Raw genomic sequence first — 17,305 nt, 5'->3', positions numbered from 1 at the left:
GGTTGCTTGATACCTGAAAATTCTCAGCACTGGTGTTTGGAACCCAAGAGTCTTTTTTACGCACTGGGTAAATCTTCACTTAATATTTCTTAGAGTGTTGCAGTTCAAAGTTTGTATAACACTGCAACTATTCAGTATGTCCTTCCCCACATTCTCCCATCAAAACTGATGATAAAATCTTTCAGATTCAAAGAGTGCAGCTATTACTATCTATCTGTTTGGAGATAGCCATTACCTGAATCTCTATGCAGTACAAATCAGAATTTACGAGTGAAATGAAGGTAAAGAATTCAAATTCTGTGTATTTTAGAGACTCATCTGTCAGCTCTACACCAACGGGCAAAGGTATATAGGGGCTGAAGGCGAAAAGAGTGGCAAATTACACACTCCTTAAACAAAACAAAAATAAAAAGTCAACTTTATTCATAGAAACGTCATTTAAAAATTTACCAACCATGTAAAACTCAAAGAAATAGTAAGCAAAAGAGCCAGTCAGTAGAAATGTGCTAGAACAGGCACAACTTTATAGCACCAATCAGCAGGCTCAAAAGAGTGTAGCATAATACCATTTGGGAGCTAAAAATAGATGGTACATTGCAAAATCTAGTGACATGCATCTTCCCATCTAGTATGCTTATTGAAACAAGTGCTTTATTTGTTCATGTTGACAGCCACAATGGGTTGGTGAAATCAATTATAAGGTATAAGTCAAGCCCTGTGGATTTCCTTGTGCACGATACACAGATACTTCAATGGAGATCTTCCTTTTCTTTAATTTCTCTCTGTTTAGACGTGATTTTCCCTTACCACTGGAAAGGTCAATCTAATTTGTTTTCTTAGTCATATGGAGTTCTGCTGTTATATATGGTAATCCTATCATTCAAAGTTGCATATGGTACCCGATTCTACATGGTCAGGACTGTATAACTTACTGAGACTGTTCAACTTAGTAAGTGTCTTCAGTTTACCTCTTTAGAGCCACAGCAATACAGAACAAAACATGCAGGTCAGAAAAGGTGGTGTACTGAGGACATCAAAAGAAAATGATACAGGATAATAATTAAGTCTACCCTGTGCTTCTAAAGTAAAACAAACCTAGAAAAGAGAAAGTGAAGCAGCACCTTAGTCCAAAGAGGATGCTACACTGGTGGAAGCAGCCACTGATTTACCTGTTGGAAACTGTGTGCTGCTTGGAAAGAAAAGCAGAAGAGGGAAAAACTTAGCACAAAGCAGGCACTAGATACAGCAAAGCCAAGAACGTACTAAAAACCACTTGTTAACAGCTGACATGCATTCACAAGCTCTGTGTTTTCGGTTTCAAAGAGGACAAGCGTCAGATGGCAGGAATGGTAACTGCAGGGTAGACGTTCCAGCAGAGCTAGTGACTCTGTGCTGTCTTGCTTATTCTCCTGCCCGCCCCCAGCCCCTCCACTCCCATTCCCTCAGCCCCAAGCTTATTCTTGCTCTTTTGCAGTTTCCTCTCGGGGCTTGGCTCCTCCGAAGATAGCAGAGTTAGGGTTGGCTACTTGATTGAGGGGAGTAGCAACTGTTCGAGGTTTGAGCTGAAGTCGGGGCCGCTGTGCTCTTTCCTCTGGAAAAAGAATATTTAAAGATGTTGGAGAGGGACCAACTGCTAAGGAACAACTTTGAAATGCTGACATACATGTTTATATGCATCATTTGTGCAGAGTTCTTGCATTTTATCACAACATAATAAATCATGAGATGCAGTTTACTTCTAGGACAAGAACAATATTGCCTGTTAAGGGTGACAGCTTTAAAGGCTATCTTTAGCCTTTAGCAAAGGCTAAAGGTTAGTTTTACTAGAGATACTTAATACAAAATATACAAGTTTTCCACCTTCTGTTGGCTCTCTGAAGTCCATGGAAGACCCACGAAGGGGAGGTCCATCTCTAAAGCGACCAGTGCCACCACCCCCCATTGGGGGGGCGCCTGTTCGACGATCTCCAGGACGAGTTCCTCTACCCCGGCCTCCCAAGAAATCATCATCTCTGAAGCCTGAAGAAGGAAGATGTTGAGTTTTGAGAGCACATTTTTGTCATACTTTCAAATTTAACACTGCATGTCTAGATGACTCGATCACTGTGTAACTATCACTGCTGTTAGTCCAAATACTGCAGTGTGATTTTACATAAGACGATTTATGTGTCATCAAGAATAAGAGATCACTTCACAGATCTGCAGCAAGCCAAAACTAATTTTGGAAAAAACCTAAAACTTCCACTTGAACTGGTAACATAACATATGGTTATCTTGGGCTCAGAGGCTATTTATCCATGTAAATATGGATACCATTTCGCCAAAATATTAGCTGAGCTTTGGACATGTCTTCTTAATAACAAGTGAAGGTATTGTTAAAATCAGAACCACTGTAAACTGGGAAAAGGGCTGAAAGTTACACTATTGAGTAGATCTAACACTGGCTTTCTTGTTAAAGCACTTTGACCTTGTTAGCCACAGGAGTGGAAGTAGCTTTTGCATGGAGTATATACAAGTTTTGTATGAGAAAGGAATGAGGGAGCAGAGCAACACATTTAGAACTATGAAAGCAATACCATACAAGTGTGATAGACAGACTGATAGTGTGACAAACTGACTCGCTGTCACCAAAGACTAAAGTTCAAGAAACGAATAAAATCATCAGCCTCTTCCTGGTAGAATACAGAAACACTGGGGAAAAACATCACTGGATCATTAAAGATGAATTTTAAGAGTGCCTCCCTGTCATTTCCAGGGGAAGGAGGTGGGGGCAGAGGAGGGGAAATCACATCAGGAAAGGATTATTGTACAACCATCACCTTTGTTGTAGCAAATACTTATGTCACATTACCAGTGGAGCATTCTCTCAGATACCTCCCAATGCAATATTCCATAATGTATATACTAAATAGCTAAGTGTCTTTGGAAGCATATTAAGAGATTTTGCAGATACTGCCTGGGATTGAAAGTGGTCTTACCCCTATTTTATAATCTCTTGAATTAGAATGACAGGATGGTCCCCTTCATCACTGCAGAAGCAGCAATAAGGTTTAGGAAGACAAGTGCTAGACCAATACAGTGCCACTTAAGAGACAAAGGTTCTGTAGTAACTAACCACAATGACAGTTATTTAGTATGTAAGTATTTGGGTGCAGAAGAGTATCATTTAAACGGTAATAAATGAAATGCTTAGAGATCAGACTTGCTCTGCACATTTTAGTCAGATCAGCTTATCCAAGTAGTGCAAGTTTTTAGAAGTACTGTACTTTCATGAATAGGTTACCTTCTGATTGGTTGATGTTTTATCAGTGAATAGTCATCCATTCAACATCTAACTGGCTGGAACAGATTCCATTTCTTTCAAAGGGAAATTACTAGTGAAAGGCACAAGACTAAGATCTGGATATCAGAATTCTAGCTACAGAACACTGCATGGGCAGTGGCATTACAAGATTCTCCTACTTTCCCTCAATATCATGCTTCAGCTTCACCCTGGAGGAACTGGTACTACGAGAAGCAGGTTGTGCAGTTTACATGTCCATTCAATTCCAAACAGGCTGACAGATGTGTCCACTGTGCAATGTAACGTCTCCCCACCAGAAAATGGATCAAATGTATTAACCCATTTCACAGAGGACAATCAACAGCTATCAGGTAGTTATAAATGATCTCATCCAAGCAGGAAGGAGGGTTTTCTGGATGAAGAAAAATCATCAACTCTTCAAAAACATGAAAAATACATCCACTGGCTTGGTCACCTGCTATTTACAAACTGTCATCTGAAGCTACTTGCAACTACATTATAAAAAGTGGAAAATTCTGGAAAACAATTTTTATATATTCAGACTTCACAATCTCTTTTGGAGAGGCAAATAATGATTGCTGAATTTATTTGAAAGAAAAGATGAGAACATACTACCACCTTTGACAAAAATATTAATATCAACCTGTAATTATCTTGTAAAAGTTAAACGGACCATTTTTCACACAGGAAGTACATGCTTCTGCAACTATTCAGAAGTGTGCTCTGTTGGTTTGTTTTTGTCATAGATTATGAGTGAATACTCCAGCCGTCATCAATTATCAGATTTTTATTTTATTTTTATTTTTTTAAAGGAAGCAGGCATTTTGCAGATTCACATTGAACCACAGGCATCATTTAGTCATCTTTTCCAGAACTAAGGTTATTCCATGTGTCTTGCAAGCATCCCAATTCTTAATATTGTCTAAGACAATGGAAACCTTCCCCCTGGAAAGTTCTGCTCTAACTCACCTCAGAGGCCAAATGAGATTGGCTTACAACTATTACGTCTATAAATCTGATACTTAAAAAGCAGTTAAGAGACGGCTGTAGTAGACATGTCAATTAATAGGCAGCACAAGAAATGCTGTAGTTTGTCAGTAAGAGTGTAAATAGTAATACCAGAACTGAAGTCATCTCTAGAATCCCATCCACCTCCTCTTGCCTCTCGAGGACCTCCTCCCATTCCTAGAAAGAAAACCATGTCACAATTGTGGTCAGCTCTGAAGTTGTGCAAGAGAATGATTAATGGGAAACAATCTGAATTGTAGTCCTTTAACTTTCAAATTAATCAGGTGCAAAATCCTTGTACAGTTTAATCAAGTCACAATGCTATCTACTCCCACCAGATATACACAAAAAACAGTTTCCAAAGTGGGAGCTTTCCAAGTGTAATAAGGAAGGACTGATGACAAAGCCTCTCTAACGCAAAATCAACTAGATAAAAATGTTTAAAATACACTTCCTTAGAAATCTAGCTCAGAGAGGCTGTGGTGAAGGAAGTAAGAACTTAGATCTATCACAGGATATTTGATGTCACATTAAGCCTTTGTCTTCTTATACTGACTTAGCCTGCTCATCTTTTAACACGAGAAAGCACAGAGGATCAGACTGCTGGAGTAATAATTGCACTCTGCAAAACACCATGGTTTGATTACCTGTGGTTTTGGTTTCACTTTCTGGGCCAGGTGTGACAATGCATCCAGCTCTAAGGGAATTATGGAATTTATCTAGACAACTAAGAAACAGCAGTGACAGGGCAAAAGGAGAGCATGTGTCATTTCTACTTTACATGTAATCTGAATTGAAAATTCATCCATGTCTGCTCTTCAGATATCAGGTAGTTTTCACCCTACATGGTCATTATACAGATATAATCAAATGTCAACACATTTAAAAGTTGCCATATAAGTAAGAGAAAGTCACCTCTGTCATCAGGCCCGGCACCTTTTCTGAAGCCAAAGCCACCTTTGTCTTGTTTTCTGCCCTCTGCTATGTCCACCCGAAGTGATCGGTCATTCAAGAGCTATTGAAAAGAATAGCAGAGAATCCTCTAAGAATTTGTCAAACTGGACTGCCAAAGAATTTTTATATTCTGCTTGTCTTTCCATTTACCAACATAAATGGAGTTAAACTTACTGCACCATCGTATGTAAGGGCTTCCTTAAGTGATTCCACCTCATCAAATTCTACATAACAAAATCCTGTAAGAAAAATTAGGAGTTAATACCAAAGCTTCAACAAGTGGGAACGCACATCAATATATAAAAAGGTAAAGAGGAGGAATATGAAGAGTAATTCTCCTGCATATAACTAACAGATAGCATGTCAGAGACTACTTTCTTTTAATATTGCAGGTTCTCGAGATAGGCTACAGATTAAGTATAATATTTCTCAGATTTTACAGTTAAGTAGAAAGTTTTCAACCAGATCAGTGAGTGAATGATTAGCTTTTCCCAAGTTTTTTAAGATTAACTGCTGCATCTGTTGGGCTGAAATCTTGATATTTTAAATGCCATTCAGTGTTTTGAAATCCACTCCTTCTTGAAGTTACAAACTTTCTTCCTGTGCCAAGCATCTTTAGATTATACACAAACTACCCACTTTCGCAGTTGCTGAGGGAAAAAGGTGCCAACACCTTAGTGGTGAAACAGGGGCACCAGAATATTTTCTTTTAAGCTGGTTGCCCTCATGAAATGCAATCCCCTTCTGCAGGTTATCCTTTTCCTGTAATAAAAAGAGTTGAAACCCATGCACATTTTCCCAGGAGCTAGAAATTGAGCTGATCTAAGGACTGAGGATCAGTAGAATTTGTCTAGCTTTCATGGTGCTTAAATATTGCAGAAGTCTCAGTTCTGTTCTCAGATGATTGTCAGTTGCACCAATTATTACAAATATGCAAGGTTTGAAAGTTTCCAAGGGGAATCCATGAGAATAATCAAAGTTCCAAGGTCCCTTGTGGTGGGCAGCGGAAATATTTATTCTTCTGGACCACATCGCCTCAATTTTCTGCAAATGAAGTTGATGTCCTTCTATATTATAAATCTGAGGGAGGATAATGCTGTTTGTGTTCAATCAATTCATATTCACGTCAGATACCAATAGGTCCACAGAAAGTCATCAGCACACAATTAACAAATTTGAATTAATCTTATTTACTTTAAAAATATGGATCAGAACCCTCAAAGATAAAGCATCTACGCAACCCTAATGAGTCTCTCACCATCCTTTACTAATCACCTGTAGCTATATAAGAAAGAAATCACACAAGTGCCCACCTTTAAATTTATCTGTTTCTTTGTCTCTGACTAGTCGTACACTCCTTACACTGAGATCCTTAAAGATGGCATCTATGTCTCCTTGAACAGTGTTGAAGGGTAGATTTCCCACATACGCTGTGAAAGGGGGTTCTGTTGGCAGGTCTTTCTGTTTACGAGGACCAGGGCCAGCACCACCACGAGACCTAATGAGAGAAACAGGGTTACAACCCCGACACTTGGACAACTTCCAGGGTGGTTAAGTAGTAGCAGTTACATTCTAGTTGTTGTTCGACTTGTAGCTTTTAGTCAATGAGATGAACCCAGCTCTTAAATTAGTTCCTTTTTATTTCTCTCAAAACCTAGGTAACACTAAATAGGAATTTCTCAAGAGACACTGGCTTTATGAAAAGTCATCACTTTAATGTAAGAAACACTGGTTAGCTCAAATACATTGAAGTCAAACCAATAATAGCCATGGGGAATGAAATCTACCTCAGAACAAGTACAGTACAGGAAAATGCAGTGCAAGCTTATGTACAATGGCCCACCAGTGTACTTCAAACCTGAGCAGAAGGGAACACTTCTAGGGGGTATGGGGAAATCTGTCTATCTGACTTCCACAGAGAATGCCAAAAGGTTTCAGATTAGTGCTTACTAGAGTTGACATCTTTGATATTTGTACCTTCATTTAAGCATCTTTAAGTTCTTGCAGTATGATCTTGGTGGTATTTTTTTAAACTGTTTAAGGTTTTTCAAAGGTTAGACCAGGATGCGCCTGTAATATCTCAAGTCCCTTCTGTTGTCAAAGAAAATTAAATACTCAGAGGAATACTCAGTAATCAAGGAAAGTCAAGCAATGGGTGAAAACTGAGGAGAGACACTGCATCTTTGATCACTGAAATTTGTCCCTGTACTTAGGCACCTAACTCCCTTACGCACTTAAAGTCAGCTCCATCATGATCTTTTGAAAATCCCAACCTTGGACCAACGGATCAATTCAACTACCCCTTACCTGTCACTTCTAGACTATTAAAATTTAGACTATTAACTACGGTATGCTACTAGATTAAGCTATACCAGTGTAAGGCCCCCCTGAATTTCCTTAATGTAGACAGGACTGAAGAAATTTTCATTCAAACTACCTGTAAGACAATTTTAACATCAGGTTCTTAGAAAACAAACTTTGCTCCAAAGCGGTTGAGCACTTGGTTCTACTGAACGTTTTGGTAAGTCAACTGCATTTATCTGTCCAGAGGCTAGAAAGGTAGTACAATATTAATACAGTCATTTCATATTACACGTTTACTCTGCAACCTGCCAATGAACTCACTAAGATCATATATAGGGCTCATTTCAGGCTACAGCATAATGGCCTAACGGTGACCTAATATTACAATTGTTATTTTCTAAGCAGGGATTACAAAGTACTATTAAGTTATAATATTAAGACAATAGTTTGTGCAGGAGAAAGCTACAGATGAAGGAAAGAATAAATAGCACAGAGATTGCACAAAACTTTTTTCTTATAGTCATAGACGTCTGGAGAGATTCCAGAGGACTGGAAAAGGACAAATATAATGACAATCTATAAAAAGGGGAATAAGGACAACCCGAGGAATTACAGGCCACTCAGCTTAACTTCTTTACCCAGACAGATAATGGAACAAATAATTATATCAATTTGCACACACCTAGAAGATAATAAGGTGATAAGTAACAAGTCAGCATGGATTTGTCAAGAACAAATCATGTCAAATCAACCTAACAACTTTTTTTCACAGGGTAATAAGCTTTGTGGATGGGGGGGAGTGGTAGATGTGGCATACCTTGACTTCAGTAAGGCTTTTGATACTGTCTCACATGACCTTCTCATAAACAAATTAGGGAAATACAACCTAGATGGAGCATAAGGTGGGTGCATAACTGGTTGGAAAACCATTCCCAGTCAAGCTGGAAGGACATCTCAAGTGGCATCCCACAGGGATCGGTTCTGGGTATGGTTCTGTTCAATATCTTCATCAATGATTTAGATAATGGCATAGAGCAGTGGTTGAGAACTACTGTCCCATCAACACACAGCTGCAGCCTGTGACACCCTCAGGGCCATACAGGTAGTATGTACATCGTGTGGATGCAGCCCACATAAACAGAGCTGCACATGCAGTCCACAATGATAAACAGGTTGAGAACCACCGGCATAGAGAGTACAGATATAAAGCTTTTGGGCAATACCAAGCTGGGAGGGGTTGCAAGTGCTTTGGAGGATAGGATTAAAATTCAAAATGATCTGGACAAACTCAAGAAAAGGTCTGAAGTAAATAGGATGAAATTCAGTAAGGACAAATGCAAAGTACTCCACTTAGGAAGGAACAACCAGTTGCACACCTATAAAATGGGAAATGGCTGCTTAGGAAGGAGTACTGTGGAAAGGGCTCTGACGGTCACAGTGGATCACAAGCTAAATATGAATCAACAGTGTCACACTGTTGCAAAAATAAAAGCAAATATAATTCTGGGATGTATTAGCAGGAGTGTTGTAAGCAAGACACGAGAAGTAATTCTACCGCTCTACTCCGCGCTGATCAGGCCTCAGCTGAAGTATTGTGTCCAGTTCTGGGTGCCACATTTCAGGAAAGATGTGGACAAATTGGAGAAAATCCAGAGAAGAGAAACAAAAATGATTAAAGGTCTAGGAAAACACGACCCATGAGGGAAGATTGAAAAAATTGGGTTTGATTAATCTGGAGAAGAGAAAGCTGAGGGGAGACATAATAGTTTTCAAGTACATAAAAGGTTGTTACAAGGAGAGGGGAGGAAAAATTATTGTTCTTTAACCTCTGAGGATAGGACAAAAAGCAATGGGCTTAAATTGCAGCAAGAGTGGTTTAGGCTGGACATTAGGAAAAACTTCCTGTCAGGGTGGTTAAACATTGGAATAAATTGCCTACAGAGGTTGTGGAATCTCCATCATTTTAAGAGCAGGTTATACGCACACCTGTCAGGGATGGTCTAGATCAGTGGTTCTTAACCTTTCCAAACTACTGTACCCCTGAAGCCTGAGTCCCACCCCCACAGGGCTGAGGCATGTAACTTAGTTTCATGGCGCCCCTGTGGCTCCAGGCAATTGCCTTTCTTGCCACCCCCAATACCAGCTCTGCACTTGCGACCCCTCTAAAACCCCAGGTTAAGAAACACTGGTCTAGATACTTAGCCCTGCCTTGAGTGCAGGGGACTGTACTATAAGACCTCTTGGGTACCGTTCAGTCCTACACTTCTATGATTCTATAGTGATATGTACCAGAAAACAATGTGCAAGCTACAAATTGATTGGTCTTACTGTAGAACTAAGGGTAAGCCAAACCATAATGGCCATTCTCATGTTTACAGCTAATAGAATTGAGTTTGGGGAAGAGGGGAAAGGCAGAGGGAACAAGCAAAGCATGCTAGGTTTTCAAATGCTGTTCTCAATGTTCTGGCATTCAAGTTTTCCAAGTGCATTTGGTGTTGCTATACTTTCTATTTCAATACTCTTTACTGTATTACTCATGAAACAGGAACACAGTTTAAAATAAAGCACAAGCAGGTACTGTTCCAGCAGTGTTTTCTCTACCCCTACATCAAGTTACTGAATTCTTTCAAATGTTGTCCTCTGCCCAAATGTCTGCCACTACATGTGTAGTCTGCTGGTCAAACAGGCACCAGTTCCCAGTTACCAAGTTAGTGTCAAGTTCTCCCTTGATTTCATCCCTATAAATAAAAAGGTTTGCATGCTGCTGGCAAACCCATTTGAAGTTGGTTGTGAGAGAGATATACTTATCTGTTCAAAAACTACAGGTTTTATTGGAGGTTTCACCATCTCTTCCCCTTCCTCCTAAGCATGGAAAGCCATTTTTAATTAGGAAGTGTGTGCAACGAGCCACTTTTCCACCAAGGGCAACAAGTAAAGATTTTGATCAATGTTCAGACTCATTTCTAATTTAACTTGCATTTCTATAAATACTTCTATATGGTGTGTTTGGGGTGAGTTTCAAGTCATGACTAAGTATCTGAACAGCTTCTGTTTACCAGCCTCAAAATCCCCAGTTCCTAACACCACTAATGACAGAGGTTCCCTGTAACCCTTGTAACTTGTCAATTTTTTTAAAAGATGCCTTGCCTACTTCTCTGTACATCCTCTCTTCTGTTTCTAATTCCACCATTTGTGTTTTTATCCATTTTTGCTTCCCTTCCCAAGGGACTGCTGGGCGGGGTCATACTCTGGGGGTTTTGTCGTACAAGGACAAATGCTCTTGTAGCCAAACTGTGTGTTGTGAGAGAAGATACACAAAGCTTAGGCTGGTAAGTTTTCGGAGTCTAGTCCTGAAATGTTTCTAGTCCCTAATAGTTCTGACCTAACTGTTTACCCCTTTTTCCAGATCATTTATGAATATGTTAAACAGCACTGGTTCTAGTACAGAAACTTGGGGAGAATCCATTATTTACTTCTCTCCCCTCTGAAAACTGACCATTTATTCCTAGCCTTCGTTTCCTATTTTTTAACCAGTTACTGACGCATGAGAGGATCTTCCCTTGTATCCCATGACTGCTTACCTTTGCTTAAGATCCTGTGGTGAGGGACCTTGTCAAAGGCATTCTAGAAGTCCAAGTACACTGGATCACTTTCGTCCACATGTCCATTGACCCCCCCCCCCCCTTCAAAGAATTCTAATAGATTGGTGAGGCATGATTTCCCTTTATAAAAGCCATGTTGACCCTTTCCCAACATACTGTGTTCATCTACATCTGATGGTTCTGTTCTTTACTATAGTTTCAACCAGTCTGCCTGGTACTGAAGTTAGGCTTACTGGCCTGTAATTGCGAGGTTCGCCTCTGGAGCCCTTTTTAAAAAATCAGTTTAACATTAGCTATTTGAAACATTGCTATTAGCTATACCAGTCATTGGTACAGAGGCTGATTTACACGATAGCTTACATTCCAGTTAGTAGTTCTGCAATTTCATATCCAAGTTCCTTCAGAATTCTTGGGTGAATGCCATCTGGTCCTGGTGACTGTTTAATTTATCAATTTGTTGCAAAACTACTACTGACACTTCAGTCTGGGACAGTTCCTCAGATCTGAATGGTTTAGGTATGGGAATCTACCTCACAGCCTCTGCAGTGAAGACCAGAGCAAAAGAATTCATTTAGCTTCTCTGCAACAGTCTTGTCTTCGAGTGCTCCTTCAGCACACTGATCACTCAGTGGCCCCACTGATTTTTTGGCAGGCTTCCTGCTTCTGATATACTAACAGCAATTTTTTGTTAAAGTGTTTATATCTTTTGCTAATTGCTCTTCAAATTATTCTTTACCTTGCCCAATTATACTTTTATACTTGACTTGCCAGAGTTTATGCTCCTTTCTATTTTTCTCAGTAGAATTTGATTTCCAATTTTGAAAAAGTTGTCTCTTTTCTCTTGTACCCTTTAGTCATAGCAGCATTTTTTTTGGTCCTCATTCTTTTTTTTTTATTCGAGGGTGTGTGTGTGTGTATACACACACACACAGACAGAAAGCACTGGCTCACATTATGCTTCTCAAAATAAACAATGATAGCTACAGAGTTATATAAATTAGAAATCTCATAGGTTGTTGAGAGGTTTAATTAACAGAAGGTTCAAAAAAAATGTATGGCATACTACTAAGATTCATTAAAAAGAGATGCAGGGTTTGCTCGGTGAGGTGTTTATATTACTTCTTATAAGCAAACCTGATAAAACTGAGCTGAACTAATAGGGTCAGGATAATTGTATCATGTTTTATGCAGTCAGGAAACCATAATACAAGTAATGCATTTGTGACGCGCACATTTTCTGAATTTATTCTCTTGCTCATAGGAATCCTGCTTATTATGATTCACTAAGGGCTAGTCTACACTTAAAACTTACAGCAGCACAGCTGTGTCGGTACAGCTTGTGAAGCCATGTTATGTCGACAGAAGACAGCTCTCCCGCCGACGTAATGAAACCACCTAAACGAGTGTCTCCCTCTGCTTTGTGTTGAGAGTCAAATGACTGAGGACTTCCTAGAACTGTAGACTATCAAATACCAGTCCTCTACTGAAAAGAAAAGTCATTCTTCTCATACAACCAAACGGATCTCTTTCAAGACTAATCTTAGTAATCAGTCAGGTGCTTGGGTTATTTGGAAAATAAGGTTCAATTCCACAAGCCCCAACTCCCAAGATAACTTCTGATAAGCAGCAGAAGTATACAATGCTGGAGGGGCATTCAGTGTTGGGGACCATTTAAATATGGATGCAGGCTAGGGATTCAAATGCCACCTATACAGCAAGAAGGAAAAACAGGAACAAGATATGGAGCACGTTACTACGCGATTCCTTTTAAAAATACTAAAACACAGATGATACCAAAACATCTTAAACATCCCAGAAAGCTACAAGTCAAGGGCTGTGTACAGTGATGTATCATCTTAAAGGCTCCATAACACTATGGAATAGAACAGCTTCCCTACACCCAAAGGAAATATTAATATGTTCAATTTGTAGTCACTATCCAACTAAGAAGCTTTAACACTGCACATTAACAAATCCAGTTTGATCCCTTCCTCTCAAGAGTAGAGGATTCTATGGCTTTAGCTTTGTTCCTCCTTTGCCAAAAAGTTAGGTTTCTAATGCTGTAACAGCAGCCGAAGATTGGTTCCTTGTATTCATTAAGAAACAAGACAACAGATTAAAATATAACGGTATGTCTTATTTTAGGATTAAACTTTAATGACATTCGTGACAAAAGGAGGAATTCATATTCATTAATTCATTTGGTTCTACTTCTTCAGTGTTACTTTATGAAACAACTGCTGGTAATATATCATGTATGTTCTACTTGCCACCTCACTGACCTATTTCACCTTATACAAGTGAACTATACAAATGAACTGAGGTAGGCTACAAAAGAAAGGAGCTACTTACCTCCAACACCTACAATTGGCAAGGCTGTACAAACCAAAGCATGGCCTGTTTTGCAGGAATTTGTAATAACCTGCTTCCACTACTGCAGAGCCTGCCATCTTGCCATGTGACATGACAAATTTTCACAAGTATTTATTTATCTGTATTGCAGTAGTACTAAACTTCCCAGTCATGGATCAAGATCCCACGGTCCTAGGCTCTGTACAAACTAAAAAAGGCCCTGCCCCAAAACAACTTACAATTTAAGCATAAGACAAGAGACAGTAGATGGATGCAACTGAAAGGAGATAGAACACAGTGAAACAATACTAGCCAGCGTGATAAGCAGTGGTCTCGGAATACCAGCTACCTACCTGTAGAGATGCAAGTAACATCTCAGAAGGATTTGCCTTATATGAGAGAATTTTACCATCTAATCTGTTCTGGAGAATCAGATTTCTCTATTTGGTATTAGGTGAACAATTCTCTCCCCCTAGGTCAACCAGACATGATTTTGGATATACCTTATCAATGCAGGATCTATTACGTTTCACTGATGACTTAAAGCTTTTACAACCATTTTATATAAGCTATTTTATAAAATGGGTAGAATAAAGAGTACAGTAAGCTGTTATATCATATTCCAGTGACAAAACAGTCATTTTCATTGGGAAACTAGTAAAAGTTCTAACTTAGACACAAGTAAAGAGATCACGCAATGTTTTTTAAAGTAGTACTACCATTAATGAAACTTTACAAAATTGAAAGTTCAGTGTTTCAGACACAAACCCAAGACTCCTATTAAATAAAAACAAATGTATTCCCTCACTCAAAGATCTATTTGCTGATCTGCCAGGTATGTTTTTATATTTCAGTTTCATGTGAAAAAATGTCTAAGCAGTCCTTTGCTTAAGAGATAGAGACTGTCCTCACTGGATCCCTTGGTTTGTTAAATCTAATCTAGACTTCTATTTCTCAGGACAGAAAATAGTCCTATCTCTCAGAACCACAGGAGAGTATTATATTAATACTTGCACAGCCTGTGAACTCCACTTGTATGTATCATAGGACTCCTTCCCTTCAACTTTATGCTATTTGATTAATATAGCAATCATATTTCAGACATCTGAACACTATCTGAAACACGAGAAATATTAACATTAAAGTTGTTTCAACTTCATCTTCTACAGAATCTTTGGATGTTTACCAAAGTTGCATCATTATCTGGTAATAGCAAGATTTGCAACATCTATTTTAAGTCATTGTCAAATTAGCTTTTAACCTAACATGGACTAAAGTATTGCAATTGTACTGGAATCGCAAACAAGCTGATGCTGTATATACCCTTCAAGAGATTTGTGCTGTAAAAACACAAAAACACTTGATCACTGATACGAAGTTTAGCTTACTTAATTTACAAAACCTAGCTAGACATACACTCAAATATTTCTAAATAAAGGCAGGGCTGGGTTTGGTTTTGACTTTCTGTTTCTATGTCCACACTATGCATTGTTTACTGTCCAGACAGGAGCAAGAAACTGAAATCGGTTAGCCAATTTTCACCATCTACACTGTCAGAAGGACAAGAATAACACAGGTAACTTGTGGGAAGTAAATGTGATATTTCAAAGTGTTTTATTACATGGTATTATATTTTATCAATTAAGATTTGTTTAGAAAAAATAAGATCAGTATGCCCCTTTTATATATGTCTGTGGCCCAATCTGTCTTAAACAAGATACATTTTGCTCAAGCCATATGACCTGAATAACCTGCACAACTTTGGGATGCCAACTGCTTCAGTAGTAGGCTATGCGGTTATCCTAAAGCCACCAGCACCACTTGATTTCAGTAGTGAACCCGTTACTCTTCAGAAGGGCTTTGAGAAGACCCTGAAATACAGCACAAGGCACTCACAGGGAGTTGACAGATTTACAGACTAGTTCCCAGAGAGCCCCACGAGGCAGGTTTGCCACGAACGTCGTCCTGCAGTCCCACTCCCTCAGGGAAGTAACCCCCACGTAAGGGCTCGGGCACTGCCGCGCCGACTCAGGAGTGAACTTCCGATCCCTGAAGCCCCGAAATCTCAGCAGACAACACGTGACCGAGGTGCGTGTCCCCCCCACCCCCACGGACCGCATAGCAGCTCGTTCTCCCAGAGCCGCAGGCATCACAATGCCCCCCCCCTCCCCGGCACAGTCCTTAGCTGTTGAGGCATCACAAGACCCTCCGCCCAGGCCCATCTCCCCCCGCCGGCTCGCTCCTGCCGGAGCCGCAGTGCCCGGGGTCACTCCCCGCGCCCCGGCACCCCCCAGCTCGTCCGCCAGGCCCCACATCGGCCCCGTTAAACCCCTTTCGGCACCCCCCGGGCCCGCCTCCCCCCGACTATCGGGTCCCCCACCCACCGGACCCGACCACGCCTGCCCCAGCCCGGGCACCAGGCCGCCCTCCATCCGGCCCGCAAGGGACGCTCGCCCCTGCCCGCCCAGGAGCTGCCCGATCCCCTCCCCCCCACGGCGGCCCTGAGGAAGGCGGAACGACACCGGCCTTTTCCCCGCGCGCCTCTTCCCGCGCGGGCCCAGCCCTCGTGTGAGCCCCGGCACCGGCCCCGCCCCCGCCGGCCCCTGCCCCCCCGCGCTCACCGGCCGCCGCCGAAGCTGCTGTAGGCCCGGTCGTCATAAGCATCGAAATCCGCCATCGCCGCCTCAGCCTCCTCCCCGTGCGAGCGTGACAGGGCCGCGGCCGCAGGCCCCCGCGCCGCTTTTATTAGGGGCCCGGCCGGGGCTGCCCTCGCCGCTGCCTGCGCCGCGCTCCCCGCCCCGCCGCGGCTGCCCTCCGCGCTGCCTGTCTAAAAATCACCTCCCCCCCCCGCATCCCTTCCCAGGTCAGCGCGTGGCCAGCCAGCACCACAGGTACTAACACAGCCTCCTCCTCCTCCAGCCTGCACCTGCACCACAGGGCCCATGCAGCCACCTGCCCTCCCCAGCCTGTGCCACCAGCACCAGGGGCCAACTCAGCCTCTGGTTCCTCGCCCAACCTGTGCCAGCACCAGAGGGGCTAGTATTTTGCCCTCCCCCTCCAATTCCCAGGCTGTGTGCCCCACAGGGGTCAGTGCAGCTGCCTCTAATTCAGCATGCCAGTGCATGGGCCATTAGGCTGGGGTGCTCGCCCCCATGTCTCCAGCTCGTATCTGGACCATGAGGGTTGGTTACTGCCTTCTCCATCTCAGCCTGTGCCAGCCACGCAAGGCCTCGGCCTGTTATCATATATATGTACTGTACTTGTAGGCACCAATGCTGTGTGAATTATAGCAAGCCCATTGGTGTAGTCTGTCAAGTCCTTTTAAAGAAATGCTATCAGGCAGCACAAGGTTTTAGGTTTTGGAAAGAAATAGTCGTTTTACAAACTCTATGAGTGATAGAAAAGTTATTTGATTTTTTTTAAATGTAAGAACAGTGGATTTAAGCAATCCCCTGCAGTGTTTGCAACGGAAACACAGCAGCACTGTGCTATACATGGGAACCAGAAAAATGAAATGGATTTTAAAAAGGGACCTTATTTATTTTCACCATCCAAAATGAGTGGAATGCAGAAGTAAACAGCATAAATGGTGAAAGGCATTAGATGTTACAAATGCTTTAGATTTTAATAATTAAGAAATGATCAGTAACACAAAATTAGGATATTTGATTTAAAATAAGATTTTTAACTGTTTTAAAATCACCTGATGTTTAATCTGTTAAAGTGCCTTTAAATTGACAACAGATTGCCTACCTATCACAAATAGCATAACAGAAAGTAG

The 17,305-nt window shown here is 41.2% G+C and overlaps 1 protein-coding gene across 1 annotated transcript; it reads right to left on the bottom strand.

Moving 5' to 3' along the window:
* Positions 1-401: 401 nt before the first annotated feature.
* EIF4H (eukaryotic translation initiation factor 4H) lies at positions 402-16,262 on the bottom strand. The gene is made up of 7 exons (XM_067537883.1): positions 16,146-16,262; positions 6,580-6,764; positions 5,441-5,505; positions 5,228-5,327; positions 4,424-4,489; positions 1,861-2,019; positions 402-1,591 (listed from the first exon to the last, which is right to left on the bottom strand). The coding sequence occupies exons 1-7, from the start codon at positions 16,199-16,201 to the stop codon at positions 1,455-1,457; spliced, it is 768 nt and encodes a 255-aa protein (XP_067393984.1). The 5' UTR covers positions 16,202-16,262; the 3' UTR covers positions 402-1,454.
* Between the last annotated feature and the right edge of the window lie 1,043 nt (positions 16,263-17,305).

This window comes from Emydura macquarii, unplaced genomic scaffold (genome assembly GCF_026122565.2).
Source record: "Emydura macquarii macquarii isolate MOO-44397 ecotype Brisbane River unplaced genomic scaffold, CSIRO-AGI_Emac_v2 contig_450, whole genome shotgun sequence".
Taxonomy (NCBI): domain Eukaryota; kingdom Metazoa; phylum Chordata; order Testudines; family Chelidae; genus Emydura; species Emydura macquarii.
The sequence above is the reverse complement of the archived record's forward strand: the minus strand, read 5'-3'. Positions and strand labels throughout refer to the sequence as shown.